Source organism: Episyrphus balteatus, chromosome 1 (assembly GCF_945859705.1).
Source record: "Episyrphus balteatus chromosome 1, idEpiBalt1.1, whole genome shotgun sequence".
NCBI lineage: Eukaryota > Metazoa > Arthropoda > Insecta > Diptera > Syrphidae > Episyrphus > Episyrphus balteatus.
This window is the reverse complement of record NC_079134.1, coordinates 147874698-147888607: the sequence shown is the minus strand read 5'-3', so window position 1 is coordinate 147888607 and position 13910 is coordinate 147874698. Positions and strand designations below refer to the sequence as shown.

General features: G+C 31.9%; 1 protein-coding gene across 2 annotated transcripts in view; it reads left to right on the top strand.

Moving 5' to 3' along the window:
• The window catches only part of LOC129920063 (nuclear pore membrane glycoprotein 210), a 61398-nt gene that overhangs the window by 5766 nt on the left and 41722 nt on the right, over nucleotides 1-13910 (top strand). For both annotated transcript variants that reach the window (XM_056001235.1, XM_056001225.1), the window contains exons 4-15: nucleotides 1617-1773; nucleotides 1842-3212; nucleotides 3276-3518; nucleotides 5442-5719; nucleotides 5782-5878; nucleotides 5938-6070; nucleotides 6134-6451; nucleotides 6702-6830; nucleotides 6963-7165; nucleotides 7396-7662; nucleotides 11323-11448; nucleotides 11951-12056. In XM_056001235.1, the coding sequence (XP_055857210.1) occupies nucleotides 1617-1773; nucleotides 1842-3212; nucleotides 3276-3518; nucleotides 5442-5719; nucleotides 5782-5878; nucleotides 5938-6070; nucleotides 6134-6451; nucleotides 6702-6830; nucleotides 6963-7165; nucleotides 7396-7662; nucleotides 11323-11448; nucleotides 11951-12056 (3428 nt within the window). The remainder of the gene's footprint in view (nucleotides 1-1616; nucleotides 1774-1841; nucleotides 3213-3275; nucleotides 3519-5441; nucleotides 5720-5781; nucleotides 5879-5937; nucleotides 6071-6133; nucleotides 6452-6701; nucleotides 6831-6962; nucleotides 7166-7395; nucleotides 7663-11322; nucleotides 11449-11950; nucleotides 12057-13910) is intronic.

Below are 13910 nucleotides of genomic sequence, written 5' to 3'. Positions count from 1 at the left end.
TTTACTTCCAGGAGGTATCCTTTTTTTTTAGTTCGCTCTCAGTGTTTAATGGGCCTTACCAATAATAAAATTTAAAGTTCCTTTAAAAATTTAACTGAATTCTACATACTTCACCCAATAACCAATAACTAATTTAATAGATAGGGAAACTGAACTATAAAATTTTACCGAGAGTTAGCCTTTAACCTGACTATTAAATTAGTTATTGGTAACGTGAAATATGTAGAATTCAGTTTAGTGAGCTTTTTTAATAATCATTTGTTGTTGAAGAAAAAAAAATTTCTCTGTGAACCACAACAAACGAATATTTTTTTATCCTTAGCAATCATTTTTTATTTTTTACCGTAAAAAATTTTACTGAGATACTAATAAAACACGACTAATGTGATCTTCAGCACTATGTAATATAGTCTTTAGTCAGATATCAGGTTCTCATAGTTAATTTCGAAATTTTGTTCTGCACATTTACCTGTTTTGCTGGATTCGCTTTATTCAAGACCCTTTGAACTTTTTCGTTCCATTGCTTTACGAAAGATCACTTTCGTTTCTTTTTTTTTATAGAATCTGCCCCCTGGTTTCGATTGAGACTTACCTATACTCTGCCACTAGCCTTTTATAACCTAATTAACATTTTGTATCTTCTGTTCAGCAATTTAATTCCTCAGGAAAAACTGTAGAAGTCTTTACAATCGACCTTTAAATAAATAAGAGATATTCTCTTATAAAGTAAAAACTAATTCTTAAGCTTTATCTCTGGGTTGTCAACTTTGAACATCGATTCTACGACAGCTGAAGCCATATCAGTTTTTGCGAAAACTGTTAAAATAAATAAATAACTGTTATTTCCCCAAACTATATCCGCGATTTCTTCTGCGATTGAAATGGAGATTTCTTCCAATATCCTTATATTAACTGATTTTTACACAACAACGAAAAGTAATACATATTTACATAAAGACTATAATACCTCTTATGTAACTTTTCCCAAAGATGACTCATTTTTAAAAAAACAAAAAGTATTTATTATAGATTTCTCGATTTCCAATAGCAGCGTCAATATATGGTCAAAAATATCTGGTTCACCTGATATTTGTTTCTTGAAAGAAATATTTTTGGAATTCTGTGGACTTCTTCATCGAGGCCGAAATCGTTGCTGTTGAAAATAATGCCTTCCTATCCATTGGTGCCATCTTAAGCTCTAATCCATCCTTTGCCATTGCCCGGGATATATCATAATATGTATATTTGCAAGTGAAAGAGATTATTTGATTAGCATCTTTTATTTAAATACTTTTGAACCTTCTTCTCCGTAGTGTAAGATCCTAGGAGTCATCTTCTCCAAATCGATAACTTCATCTTAGTACCGAATCAACGTTATCAACTCTTTTCTCTTTTCACTCGCGGTAGCAATGCGCGAAATTTAGCTTTAAAAAAGTAATACATTTTTTCCCAACTGGGTCTTATAGAAAGCAAGGTGACAGTTCTTAGTTTTAATTTTCATAATCGTTACCAATTTTGAGTGTCTAACCTAGTACCTCAAATAAATTCTTACATTTCCAGTATTATTGTGTCTGTCTCATTTTTACTTATTCTTATTATTCTTAATTTTTGTACAGTGGTAACCAAAAAATTACTCTTGGACCAAAATATGCTGTCACTTCTCAACTTGACGAATCACTTTTTTACGTATTGAAAAAGTCCCAGAACGGCAGCAGAATTTACGGAGAAGCTGTTAAAGAAGGAACAACTCCTGTACAAGCTGCCTTTAAAGATGTAAGACCATCTTTTTATAATTGAAAGAAGAACCATTTACTTATTTAATTTTACTATTCCTTTTTTAGCTAACTGCCAAAGCAGAATTACAGATTTTCAAAGAGCTCCTTTTGGCTCCTTCCAAAGTCATTCTTCCATTCGATCCAAATGCACCAAAGTCACAAAAATTACAATTTCGCGCTACTGGTGGGGATGGTTCTTACATATGGACATCCCAGCATCCTTCGCTATTGCAAATTTCACAAACTGGCTTAGCAACAACTCGCATTGACAGTGATTTAAAATTGCCATCGGATACATTCGATGAACGTAGTAAAGCGATTCTGACTAATCACGCATATGTTCGCGTTGCTCTCGCAAGAAATATCAAAATCTCACGAACAGCAGAGGTATATTTCCTTCCACCGGTCAAACTGGAGATTGTTCAGTATAACTTTGAAACAGCGCTGCGTGATTATGTGAAACTTCACTTGGCTGTTTATGCCTTTGTCAATAATTCATATGTTCCATTCACAAAATGTGAGAATCTCAATTTCAATCTTGAGTTCACCAATCAAATCTTCCAAATTGATTCGATTAGAGAAGAGCTAGATCCTCTAGCACCAAATGCTTGTCATATAATTTATTTACGCAGTACTAGCGTTGGAACTACTCACTTTAGTGTGTCGTACAAATTCATGGATAAACTTCTGAAAGATGAAGCCACATTAATGGTTTTTGAAAAGCTCAACATTCTTAACCCGATTGAGAATGAAATAATTCTGCCAATTGGATCTTCTCGGAATCTTTTGTATGCAAATGGTCCACAGAAGATCTTCACTTTAGCAGCAGAACTGACAAAGAATCTGCAATATGACAAAGAAATAGCTGAAGTATCGGCCATTGAATTTGACTCTCCCAGAGATATAACTGCCTTTACTGTGCTTTGTCGCAAAGTGGGACAAACAACTTTGAAATTTGATGTCTTCAATCAAATGCAGGCTAAGAATTTCCAACCTTACATCTCCAACTACATAACAACCATCTACTGTGTTAAGCCAAGATTTTTAAATCTTTATGCAACAGAAAAGCTTAGACAAAGCTGTCCCATGGAAATGAAGAACTCTCTGATGCATTTGAAGGACAAGGAAGATAAGTTTGAGATTGAAATTGAAATCCAAGATGCTAAGAATAGGAGATTGATGAATATTTCGTCTTTGCTGATTGAATGGCAATTTGCACAAGAAGGCGAAAACTATCACAAGGACATATTTTACTTCCGTGAAAGTGATGAAGAAATTGTGGAAGGTGTAAGACTTCCAGGCAAAGAAGTTCTCATAAGTACAATCAAAGAAGTTACCAGTAGTTTTAAAGTCAAAGGAATAGTAACTAATTATGATGGAGCTGTGTTGGCTAAACACGGAATTACACCTGAAAGTCCAGCTTTTGGAATTAAAAGGGTATGTTTTAGTTTTTTTTTTACCTCTGTTTCAAGAAATTTATATTTTTTTGTTTTATTTTAGGCAAAATCAGAGAAACTTACAACACCAATTATTGAAAATGAAATCAAATTTATGGCTGTTAATAGTACAATGTTCCCATCGGAACATATTTCCATATTTATATCAAAGAATCGACCACATAAAGTGCCAATTCAACAAGGAAGTGGTCATTATGATTTTCAGGTTTCTGAAAATGGAATTGTTTCAATTGATTTTGATGCCAAGAAAAGGGAATTGATTATTACACCACATCGTATCGGACATGTAAGTAAAACATTTGCTATGCATGGTAACTCCTAGAACAGTTAAATAATTTGTTTCATATGAAGTCGAAGAATTGTTTAGGCAAAAAGAACGTAAGTTGGTTTCGCAGGAAGTCCATCGCTAATTGTTTTCGATTTCATAATTCAAACTCTTGTGAATCACATTCAAGCTGACAGCTTAATCAGAAAAGAAGTGGATATTCGATACAGATTGTACGTACAAATTTACGTACAAGCTCACAAATATCCGCAGAATAAATAAGTTCTTCGATGATCTTGAAGAGTTGAGCTTCGATTCAAGAACAGATACGGAATTAACAAAATCTAATTTGCCAAGCTGAGGTTTTTCAATTTGTTTTTGCTTAAATTTCCAATCTCCCACCATTTACAGTTGATAAAGAATAGGGGCAAAAAAAAAAATTTTTTTTTACAAAAGCTATTTTTGTATTATTTTATTCCAATCCGGAGTTTGTTTTGCGCCTTACAGCTCATGATTCGAGAATGAGGAAACGCTAAAAATTATTGAAAATCCGGAAATATTTTGTCTTTTTAGCAATCTAGTCGAAATTTAAAAATAAGTATTGGGAATTTTGCCAAATACCAAATTCTAAATTCTGGAAGCTTTTTTTGGCGCCAGTCGTGATGATGGTTCGCATTCTCTGCCGTTTGTCTGTATTTTACTGTCCGCAATCTATATTACATATTTTTATTCAGGGTTAGTATTTTTTTCTTGAAAGATTTAGAATTAATATTTATTTCCCCCGAAGAGTCGAATTCTATCTTTAAAAAAGGGACAGGGAGAGTACGATAATTCGGCGCCGAAAAAAATATGTTTCAAATGTGAATGTGAAAAATTGAAAACTTAGTAAGGTCGGGTTTCAAAGCTAATCTCTGTCGTAAATTGTGACCAAATCCAACATTTACCGATTGGAAAGATTAATATATTATTGTTCTGACTAAAATTTTGGATTTTATTTAAAGATTGGCATAGTAAAAAAAAATTAATTCCTGGTTATGGCTTAAGAGGGACAATGGCTCATATTGCAAAAAGAATGAGCATAATTTCTATCTCACTTTTTTGTACATTTTATTGAGATCTACCTCAAGAAAATGAGATACATCTCAAGAAAATGTACTGAAAAATGAGATAAGAGCTTAAGCTCATATTTATTACATACGACCTAATATATTGGAAATTGGTAGAGGAACTAAATGTAAATTTTGTTAACTTAACATTTGCTGAATTATTTTAGCAAAGTCAAAAATGAAACATGACCCAAAGTATACTAAATTGAAAAGTATTACAAAATAATTGAGGTCTCCATCAATTGCAATAATTAAAGCAATTTTTTTAGATTCCCGGCGGCCTAACAGCTGCGATTTGATGTTTTTTCAAACGTTCGTAATTCAAATTGCCGCTGTTTTTTTTAATTAAAAAATTTTTTTTTTCAAAAACTTTGTTTAAACATACAAAATATAAGTAAGAGATCGATCGTTTAAGCGTTTATTGTTTTTGTTAAAAAAATCTTATTTTAAATCAATTTTTAAATCATACAGCAATTTGAAGCTTCAGGCACCTAGTTTTAAATACTTGATTAAAATGCTTTTCAACGTTATTCGATGCACATAGCTTGGAACTTTTTGTCTTAAGTTAAAAAACAATATGGCTTTATAAAAAATCGGTAAACATGTGTAATTTCATTTCGTTCCTTTACTGTTTTCTAGTAGTAAGTCTTTTTTCTAAAAACCTTATACATATTTTTTTTTTTTTATAATTAACGCGCACTAAAGGGAGTTAAATACCCTTAATATGTTAAACACAGTGCGAGCTTCAGGAAAATAGGGAGGGATTGGTATTAACTACATATTAAGTTTTTTAGTAAACTATAATTAGAATTTTTATTTTTACTATAAATTTTTACAGGTTCGCATCGAATTAACTGATCTATGCTTAATGACAGAACCAGCTCATTTATCAGTTTCTGTTGTTTCAATTGGTTCAATTAAAGTCGAAGTTCCTGATCGCGTTGAAAGAACAAAATCTATTGATGCCATTGTTAAATTATACGATTCAAATGATAATTTACTTCTCATTGATCCATATAATTTACAAATCTATGAGCTAACTGAAGACATTTTCAATCCTAACATTTTGAGTGTTAAACTTGGTGATCAATTAGATCTTGAATTAGGTGAAATAAGGTAAGAAGTTAAATGTTGATTTTCAAAAGGTGTTTTATTCAAAATTTTCTCTCTCTGTTTAGATATACTGTTACAGGACTTTCACTTGGTGAATCAAAAATAGTTTTCAATAGTGGACATGGAGAATTATTGGTATCAAGCATTGCAATGAATATTCAGGTGAGTGAATCACAAAGAAAATATTTAAAATCAAAATCTTATGAAAAAGTTATTTAAAGGTTTTCCCACCATTGAGGCTATATCCAAGAAACTCAACTATGGTCATTGGTTCCAGTGTCCAAATATATTATCTTGGAGGCCCACAACCGGATATTAATATTATTTATTCTGTTCATGATACAAATGTCATATGTGAGTAAATCCTACATTTAGCTGAATTTAGTCTTAAAAGTATCATATATTCTATTCGAATAGCAATGGAATCGGCTCTAGTCATAGCAAGAAAGCTTGGTCGTACCAAAATCACAGGAAAATGCATCAGCCAGAACCCAAGCAATGGCAAAGATGTAATAATTTCCGAAGACACTGTTGAGATTCATGTTGTGCCGTTGATGAATATTCAAATTAGAACTCCTCTTATTCGAATTAAGAGCGGCTCAGTTATGCCTGCTTTTATTTGGGGACTTCCTGATCTATCGCCAATGGTTTTGGGAACGTTAGAAAACATGCGTGTTATTTGGTCCAGCAATCAACCTGATGTCCTCGATATTTACAACATTTTCTCAGAAGCTGGTAAGTAATACAATCTCTTTCAAATACAAAGTGGATATTCGATACAGACTGTTACGTACAAATCTACGTACAAGCTCACAAATATCCGCAAAATAAATAAGTTCTTCGATGATCTTGAGTAGTTGAGCTTCGACTCAAGAACAGATACGGAACTAACAAAAAATTAAATTTGCCATTCTAAGATTTTTCAATTAATTTTTTTTCTTCTTCATTTTCCAATCTCCCAACCAACACCACCGACCGTTCACAGGAATTGAATATTCTGAAAAAGATTTAATCTCGGTACGCATCAAAGCCCTTAACCCGGGTAAAGCCAAAGTGCAAGCAACAGTCATTTTACCATCTGGACAAAGGCTCATTGCTAGCGTCGAAGTTGTGGGTAAGTCGTCTCATCTGATTCAAAAATAATAAAAATGTTTAACCTAACCCACCACTCCTTCCTTCCTTCGTCCTTTGTCGTTCTTGTTCTCTCGTACCAATTCACATTGATTCGTTTTCATTTCTATTAAAGTTTTTAAAATGCTTGAACTGGATTCACCCAAACGGATAACGATGGACTCGATCCTCATTGCGCCACGTAGCACAATACAATTGAAGGCTAATCTCGATGACGTTGTCTACAAACCGGATTCGGATGCTGCCAATGGAATTGTCCGAGTATCATCGGATGGCATTGTCCGTAGTGGTGATACCCTAGGACGAGATTTGATAATTGTATGTTATTCACTCTACTCTACAAACTCTACTGTCTGTGTGCTGCACTGTGCAGAGTAGGAACGAGTATACTGTGCATCCATTTATCTCTGGAGGAACATCTTTCTATTACTGCACAGTATAGCACAAAATTACTTTTTCAGTTTTTTTTTTGTATTTATTTTTTTTTATGTTTAATCGGAGATGGTGTTTTTCTCATCTTTTTCTTCTTCTTTTACTACTTCTTTCAGGCCCGCACCTATGAACAAACTTTGCCAATTGGCATCGAAGTGAAAAACGTTCAATACATTCTAGCCTCACTGCAATATCCTTCGATTAAATTGAAACAAACGGAAGAGAAAATCCCTCGTGGAATGAATTTTGTGCTGAAGGTTTCGCTTCACGATAATCTGGGCAATGAATTCTCTCACAATATCGAAGATGTCAATGGAATTAAATACGATTTGTCGCACAAGGATATTGTTGATGTACAGATTGGAAATAATTTGACAGTTGCGGTAAGTAGTGTGTTGTGTATAGGAAATGTATTTTTTTTCCTCTTGTTTTTATTATTTTATTGTAAATGACTTTTTAAAAAGTGATTGGTGGGAAACACACAAGTAGCTAGTGTGTTAAGAAACATGATTAATTCATTTTGAAATGAGGTGAAAACAGAAGAAGAAAGATAAATAATGATGGCGAGTCGAGTAGTAGATTGACTAGGGACGCAATATAGAAGAAAAGTTTTCAGGTCAATTGTAGAAAATAAAGTTTTTCAGATGTGAGTTAGTGAAATGGAAAATTGCATTTCAATTGAGTTTTTTTTTTGTTTTTTTTTTTTTTATTTTGATGAAACTTTATGCTTTTGATTTTAACTTTTTTGAAAAGTTAAGTTTTTTGTGAATTTTATGTTGAAGAGAATATTTTGCAGTGTTCTTTGCTTTGTGCTGAGGAATGTATTTATTGCAATAAGTTTTGTTATTTACGATGTTAAGTTATTTATAGAGTTGTATCTTTTTTGGAAGTTAGTAGTTATTTATGTATGAAAAATAATAGGTAAAATGAATTAAGTTGTACTCTTGTACTATTTTTGTTTTAACTTTAGTTTTTATTTTCTGTTTGACCCTCGTAGAGGCATTAGAATTATTATTTTTTTATTTAATAAATTTTATGGGATGTATGAAGGAAGAATAACAAAATAAAAATAGAAAAATGATTGGACTTTTTGTGAAATTCCTTTAACTCCTTTAGAGTTCTGTTAGACGATTGGATGCTTGCATTGCGAACATCGTTGAGAGTTGAAAGATTGTCGGAACAAATGACAGTGTTTTTCTTTTTTTACTCCTACTTTTAACTCCTAGCTGTAGCTTTTAGAATTGCCTAGGCCTCGGCCGAAAATATCAGAAAAATATTCAAAGATGTTTTTAGCATGTGTTCCGCTGCCATTTTGGTTTAAAATAGCAGATCCGATACCCTCGGCATTTTTTGAGCACATCTCTTGTTTCTTTTTGCGTGATGTCATTTCAAAATAAAATGCACGACTGGGTCGCACGTACCTACTTGCTCTTGCAGTTCAAATTATCTTTATCTTAAATTTAATATGTATTGGAATTTAAAGATTTCGTTAAGTTTCGAAAGAAAAAAATAAAAACAAAAAAAAACAAAAATCGAAATTTAAAAATATTAAATTTTTCAAAATTTTGTTTTCATAAACTTTTTTTTTGAGAAAAACTAAAAATGCAGTTTTGTTAGAATCAATAAGACTATTACGTACAGCAAATTAAATCGAAATCGTTAGAGCCGTTTTTTGAGAAAATTGCAATACCTCGAAAACGGTATTTGGGAAATATGCGTTAAAAAGAAGATACATAATTCAGCAACCAGACCTCCTGGAATTTTTTGGTTTTCAGTTATGAATAGAGCTTAAAGAGACCTTTTTTTTATGTATCACTCGATGGAATTGGAAGAAATTTTTAAAAATGTATTTTTTTTTTGCCAAGGGGTTAGCCTTGATTTTTTCTCGAAAATCTTAAAAAAATAGATTTGTAATTTTTTTACCTGAATGTATAGACCTGTCCACTGTAAACTTATATCTGTTAACAAAAACCTTTTTTGAGACTTTGATCCCAAAATATCTGCTTCAGAATGTAAGAAAAAAAAAAAAAAATATTTCGATTGCAAATAATTCAGCAACCAGACCTCCTGGAATTGCTTAGTTTTCAGTTATGAATAGAGCGTAAAGAGACCTTTCATTCAATATTTCTTAAGATATGTCCAGACAAATAACAGTTATCCACTATCCAGGTCTATAAAATAAATTGCTTGCACGAACAAGAAAAACATGCAAACTTTTACAAAAGAAATTCACATTACAGAGTCTAAAAATCCTCGAAGTTCACATCATAGAGATGACAATGAAAATTTTTAGCGATTCACATTTTACAAAAATTCGCATTATCGGTAATTCACATTATCGAGGGACTACTGTATTAAAAAAACGGGTCTAGGAAATATTATGCAAAAATCATCTGTACCCAAGTTTCAAGCAAATTCGTCCATCCGTTTAGCCCCGATATACATTATAAAGTCACAGACCGACGGACGGCATGACGAAAACCACATTTTTGTTTTCCATCATCGTAATGTTGGTTTTGATTAAAACCTCGATTTTTTTTCTACACGAAACCAATACTTGCCCTATAGAGCAAGTAAAAATAAGAAACTTAAATCTCATTTAAAAAGAGTCAGAAACTATATTTTCGACAGACAAAGATTCCGAGGCTCGAATACATATATACTATATTGTGTTCTTTTTCGTCGTGGATGGATACTTTAAATTTTTTTGAGGTTTAAGATGTGACCAGGTTTTTGATTTGTGAATTGTCTTAAGCTTCTTTTAAGGGCTTCATAGTCTGTAAAGTTAATTTTGTTATCTTGCCGTGTACTGTTATGCCGTAGTTGATAATAGAAATATTACATTTTCTCATTTGAACTAATGTTTTAGGAACTGAACAGTTTTCAAAAGATTAGAAGGTATATAATTATGTTAACTCTGGAAGCCGATTTTCTGAAAGAAAAAATTTCGATGAAAATGACAATATTTAAAAAGCAATATCTAAGAAACCTTGAAATTCAGTTGAATGATTTAAAATTTTAATTGGTTTCGATTTGCCGCCATACATTTTGCTTGCCAAATTGAAAAGTTCGGGTACTTTTTAACATATTTAAAACTTTTACCAATATTATTATTGTTTTTTTCTTTTTTTGCCAAAGCTATTCTTTACTTAATATTGGATTAAAAAAAAAACAAACCCTCTTTTAAAAGCCGTATCCTCCCGTCAAATTGAAAAATGATTCACAGCAGCATTATCCTTTGACTGACCTGTGTTGATAAAAAACACTGCGTAAAAACCACCTAAAATCTAATTGTTTTCTCTTTAAATATTTCACAACACTCTACACTTTGACCTCGTAATCTATCGCATTATACCGCGTCGTGTCGTTGGTCCGTCGCCATCATCATCACCTCGGCACATGATATCGTTGTGAAAGAGGTAAAGTACATCTTAAATTACCACTCTAAGGTGTACCCAACTAGATAACGGATGATGTCAATTTCAACACGTCCTCGACGAACATAATTCGTCCTAGATTAATATTCCATGGTATTTTATCTTGTTCCCCAGAGAATATTCTATACTAACACCATCGCGGTATTACACGGGAAAGCAAAAGAAAAAGAAAAAAGAAGAGCTGTATACAAAATAATAAAAAAAGAATAAGGTCCTTTTTCCAATTACTTTGCAGCTAGTTGCACCTTATTTCTCTCGGTCACTACCGCTGCTGTATACATGTAATCTGCTTAGTGTGTACCAGAAACACCAATGTCCGCCCTTAGTGTGAACTAATCCTCCACCCCCTTACGTGTTTTCACTGCAGTTTTGTTAGTTTTTATTTTATTTTTTTTTGTTCACCAAAAGAAATCTAAGTTACTGTGAAAAGTCTTTCCCTAAGCGGATATATGTCCGCTATGAACTCTCTCTTCCCAAGGTATATTGCACTTCTTATTTTTAGTTGACTTCAAAAAAATAAAAAAATAAAAAAAAAATTGTTTGTAAGTTTATTTATTTTTTTTTGAATTTTTTTTAAATTTTTTTTTGTTTATTTTACTTTTGTAGATAAATCTTCCAAGAGAAACAAGCAACATGATTGCCATTAGTCTGAAGGACACAACCGGAGTTAAGCATGCTGAGGATTACATCAAACTGTCGGTTTTAGAATCGGGAAATATCTTCCCAACTAAGGTAAGCGTTATACCAAACTTTTCTATATTCCAAAAAAAAAAGGATAAGAAAAGTAGGTTATATAGGAAAGGGAGGTGTTCTTGTATCTCTTTGAAAACAGCAACAGAAATAAAATGAAAAAAAAAATCTTAGAATCAAATATCCTTTATATAGTTTTTTGTTTGTGTTGTCGAAGGTAAGGAACCTTGGAAAAGTTCTGGAATTCCTGATAGTGTCAAATCAAAGTGTATTTTTTGCACCTGGCTTTTATTAGCTTGTGGTTCTCATTTGCTCCTGTTTATTTAGTTTTTTTTAATAATTTTTTTTCTTTGCTGTTCAATGAGATAGAAACGCTGAACTACAAACATGAACATATTTTTTTTTTTTTTTCATTTTGTAATTTATTTCTTTTTTTTTTATTATTATTTATCGGTTTGGTGCTTTTGCTGTTACTGTTGCTGTTGCTAATGTTACTGTTGTTGTCATCATCGTCATGGTATGGTTGCTATTTCATCTGAAATAGACAATCTTCTCTGTTGGTGACATTATCTGCTTCGATTCACCTCTAACTGTGTCCTCGCATTGGTCCAGTTCTGATGAACGAATCGTTTCGATTGACAGGAATACTGGTAAGTTTTTGTTGCATGCTACTACTGGCTTTCTATTTTGTACAACATATTTCTCTAATTTATTTTCCTCTCTATACTTCCTTTGCTTGTGACGGAAATATTTTTCAAAACTGTTGTCGATTTAGCGGAAATCAAATTGTCTTGCAAAACTAAATACAGGGTGGGTTCGACAAATAGACACAAATATTTTCAAAATAGAATAATTCAGTCATGTGAGAATGAAAAAGTATTTTTTAAGAAGGAAATTATGCAAATGTCATTTTCAGTAAAATTTTATAAGAAGTCAAATATTATTAATTAATTTCGTTTTCGATTGGATTCACTCAAAGATTAACTCATTTTGAAATCCAATAAAACAGTTTGAATCATTTCCACTCAATTCTGAAATTTTTTATCGGTGTTAGTGAATAATCAAATAAAAATTATTTAATTTTGAACTAGAAAATTTTGTTTGACATTAAATTTCTATGTATTAGTGATTTTGAGTCGATTCTGATTTGAAATCGAGAAGAGAATTTTTCTTGTGAGAAGCATTTTAGCTGTCATTTTTTTGTGAATAAAACACTTTCAGAAGTCTTCTGAATGCTTCCGGATGCTTCCGGACGCTTCCGGACGCTTCCGGACTGCCAATCGAAAACGACATAAGTTGAATATCAGTTTCAGAAAAAAATTTAATATCAAAATGGTTTTTTTTTGAAAAGGGTAACAAGGACGAGTTTTGATTTCGTTAAAAAAATAAGTCTACAATTTAGCAAAATTCGGGATAATTAATTTTTTTTTTATTTTTTTAGCGTTCACTGTGATCTCATATCTACTCACCAAAACTTGTTTCGCTTGAAAAAAGAAAAAAAAAAAAATATTTCGATTGCAAATAATTCAACAACCCTAACTCCTACAAATTTTTGATTTTCAGTTACGAATAGAAACTAAAAAGTCCTTTCTTTTGATATCTCATTCGATCGATTAGGAGAAAATTTCTGAAAACTCATTTTTTTAGAAAAGGGGTACCCGAAATCCTACAAACTTTTGAATTTCAGTTATGAATAGAGTCTAAAGAGTCCTTTCTTTTGATATCTCATTCGATCGATTTGGAGAACATTTTTGAAAACTCATTTTTTTCAGACAAGGGTAATTATAATTTTCGAAAATCTTAAAAAAAATATTTTTTTTAATTTTTTGCGCTGAATGCATAGGCCGGTTTACTGTGATCTAATATCTGTAATCAAAAACTTGTTTCGGGACTTTGATCCAAAAATATCAGCTTTCGAATAAAAAAAAATTTTTCGTTTGCAAATAATTCAGCAACCCGAACTCCTACAAACTTTTGGTTTTCAGTTACGAATAGAAACTAAAGAGTCCTTTCTTTTGATATCTCATTTGATCGATTTGGAGAAAATTTCTGAAAACTAATTTTTTTTAGAAAGGGGTACCCCTTGGATAATTTTCGAAAATCTTAAAAAAATAAATTTGTAATTTTTTGTGCTGATTGCATAGGCCTGTTCCCTGTGATCTAATATCTGTAATCCAAAACTTGTTTCTGGACTTTGATCCGAAAAAATCAGCTTTCGAATAAAAAAAAAATTTTTCGTTTGCAAATAATTCAGCAACCCTAACTCCTACAAACTTTTGGTTTTCAGTTACGAATAGAAACTAAAGAGTCCTTTCTTTTGATATCACATTTGATCGATTTAGAGAAAATTTCTGAAAACTAATTTTTTTTAGAAAGGGGTACCCCTTGGATAATTTTCGAAAACCTTAAAAAAATAAATTTGTAACTTTTTGCGCTGATTGCATAGGCCTGTTCCCTGTGATCTAATATCTGTAATCCAAAACTTGTTTCTGGACTTTGATCCG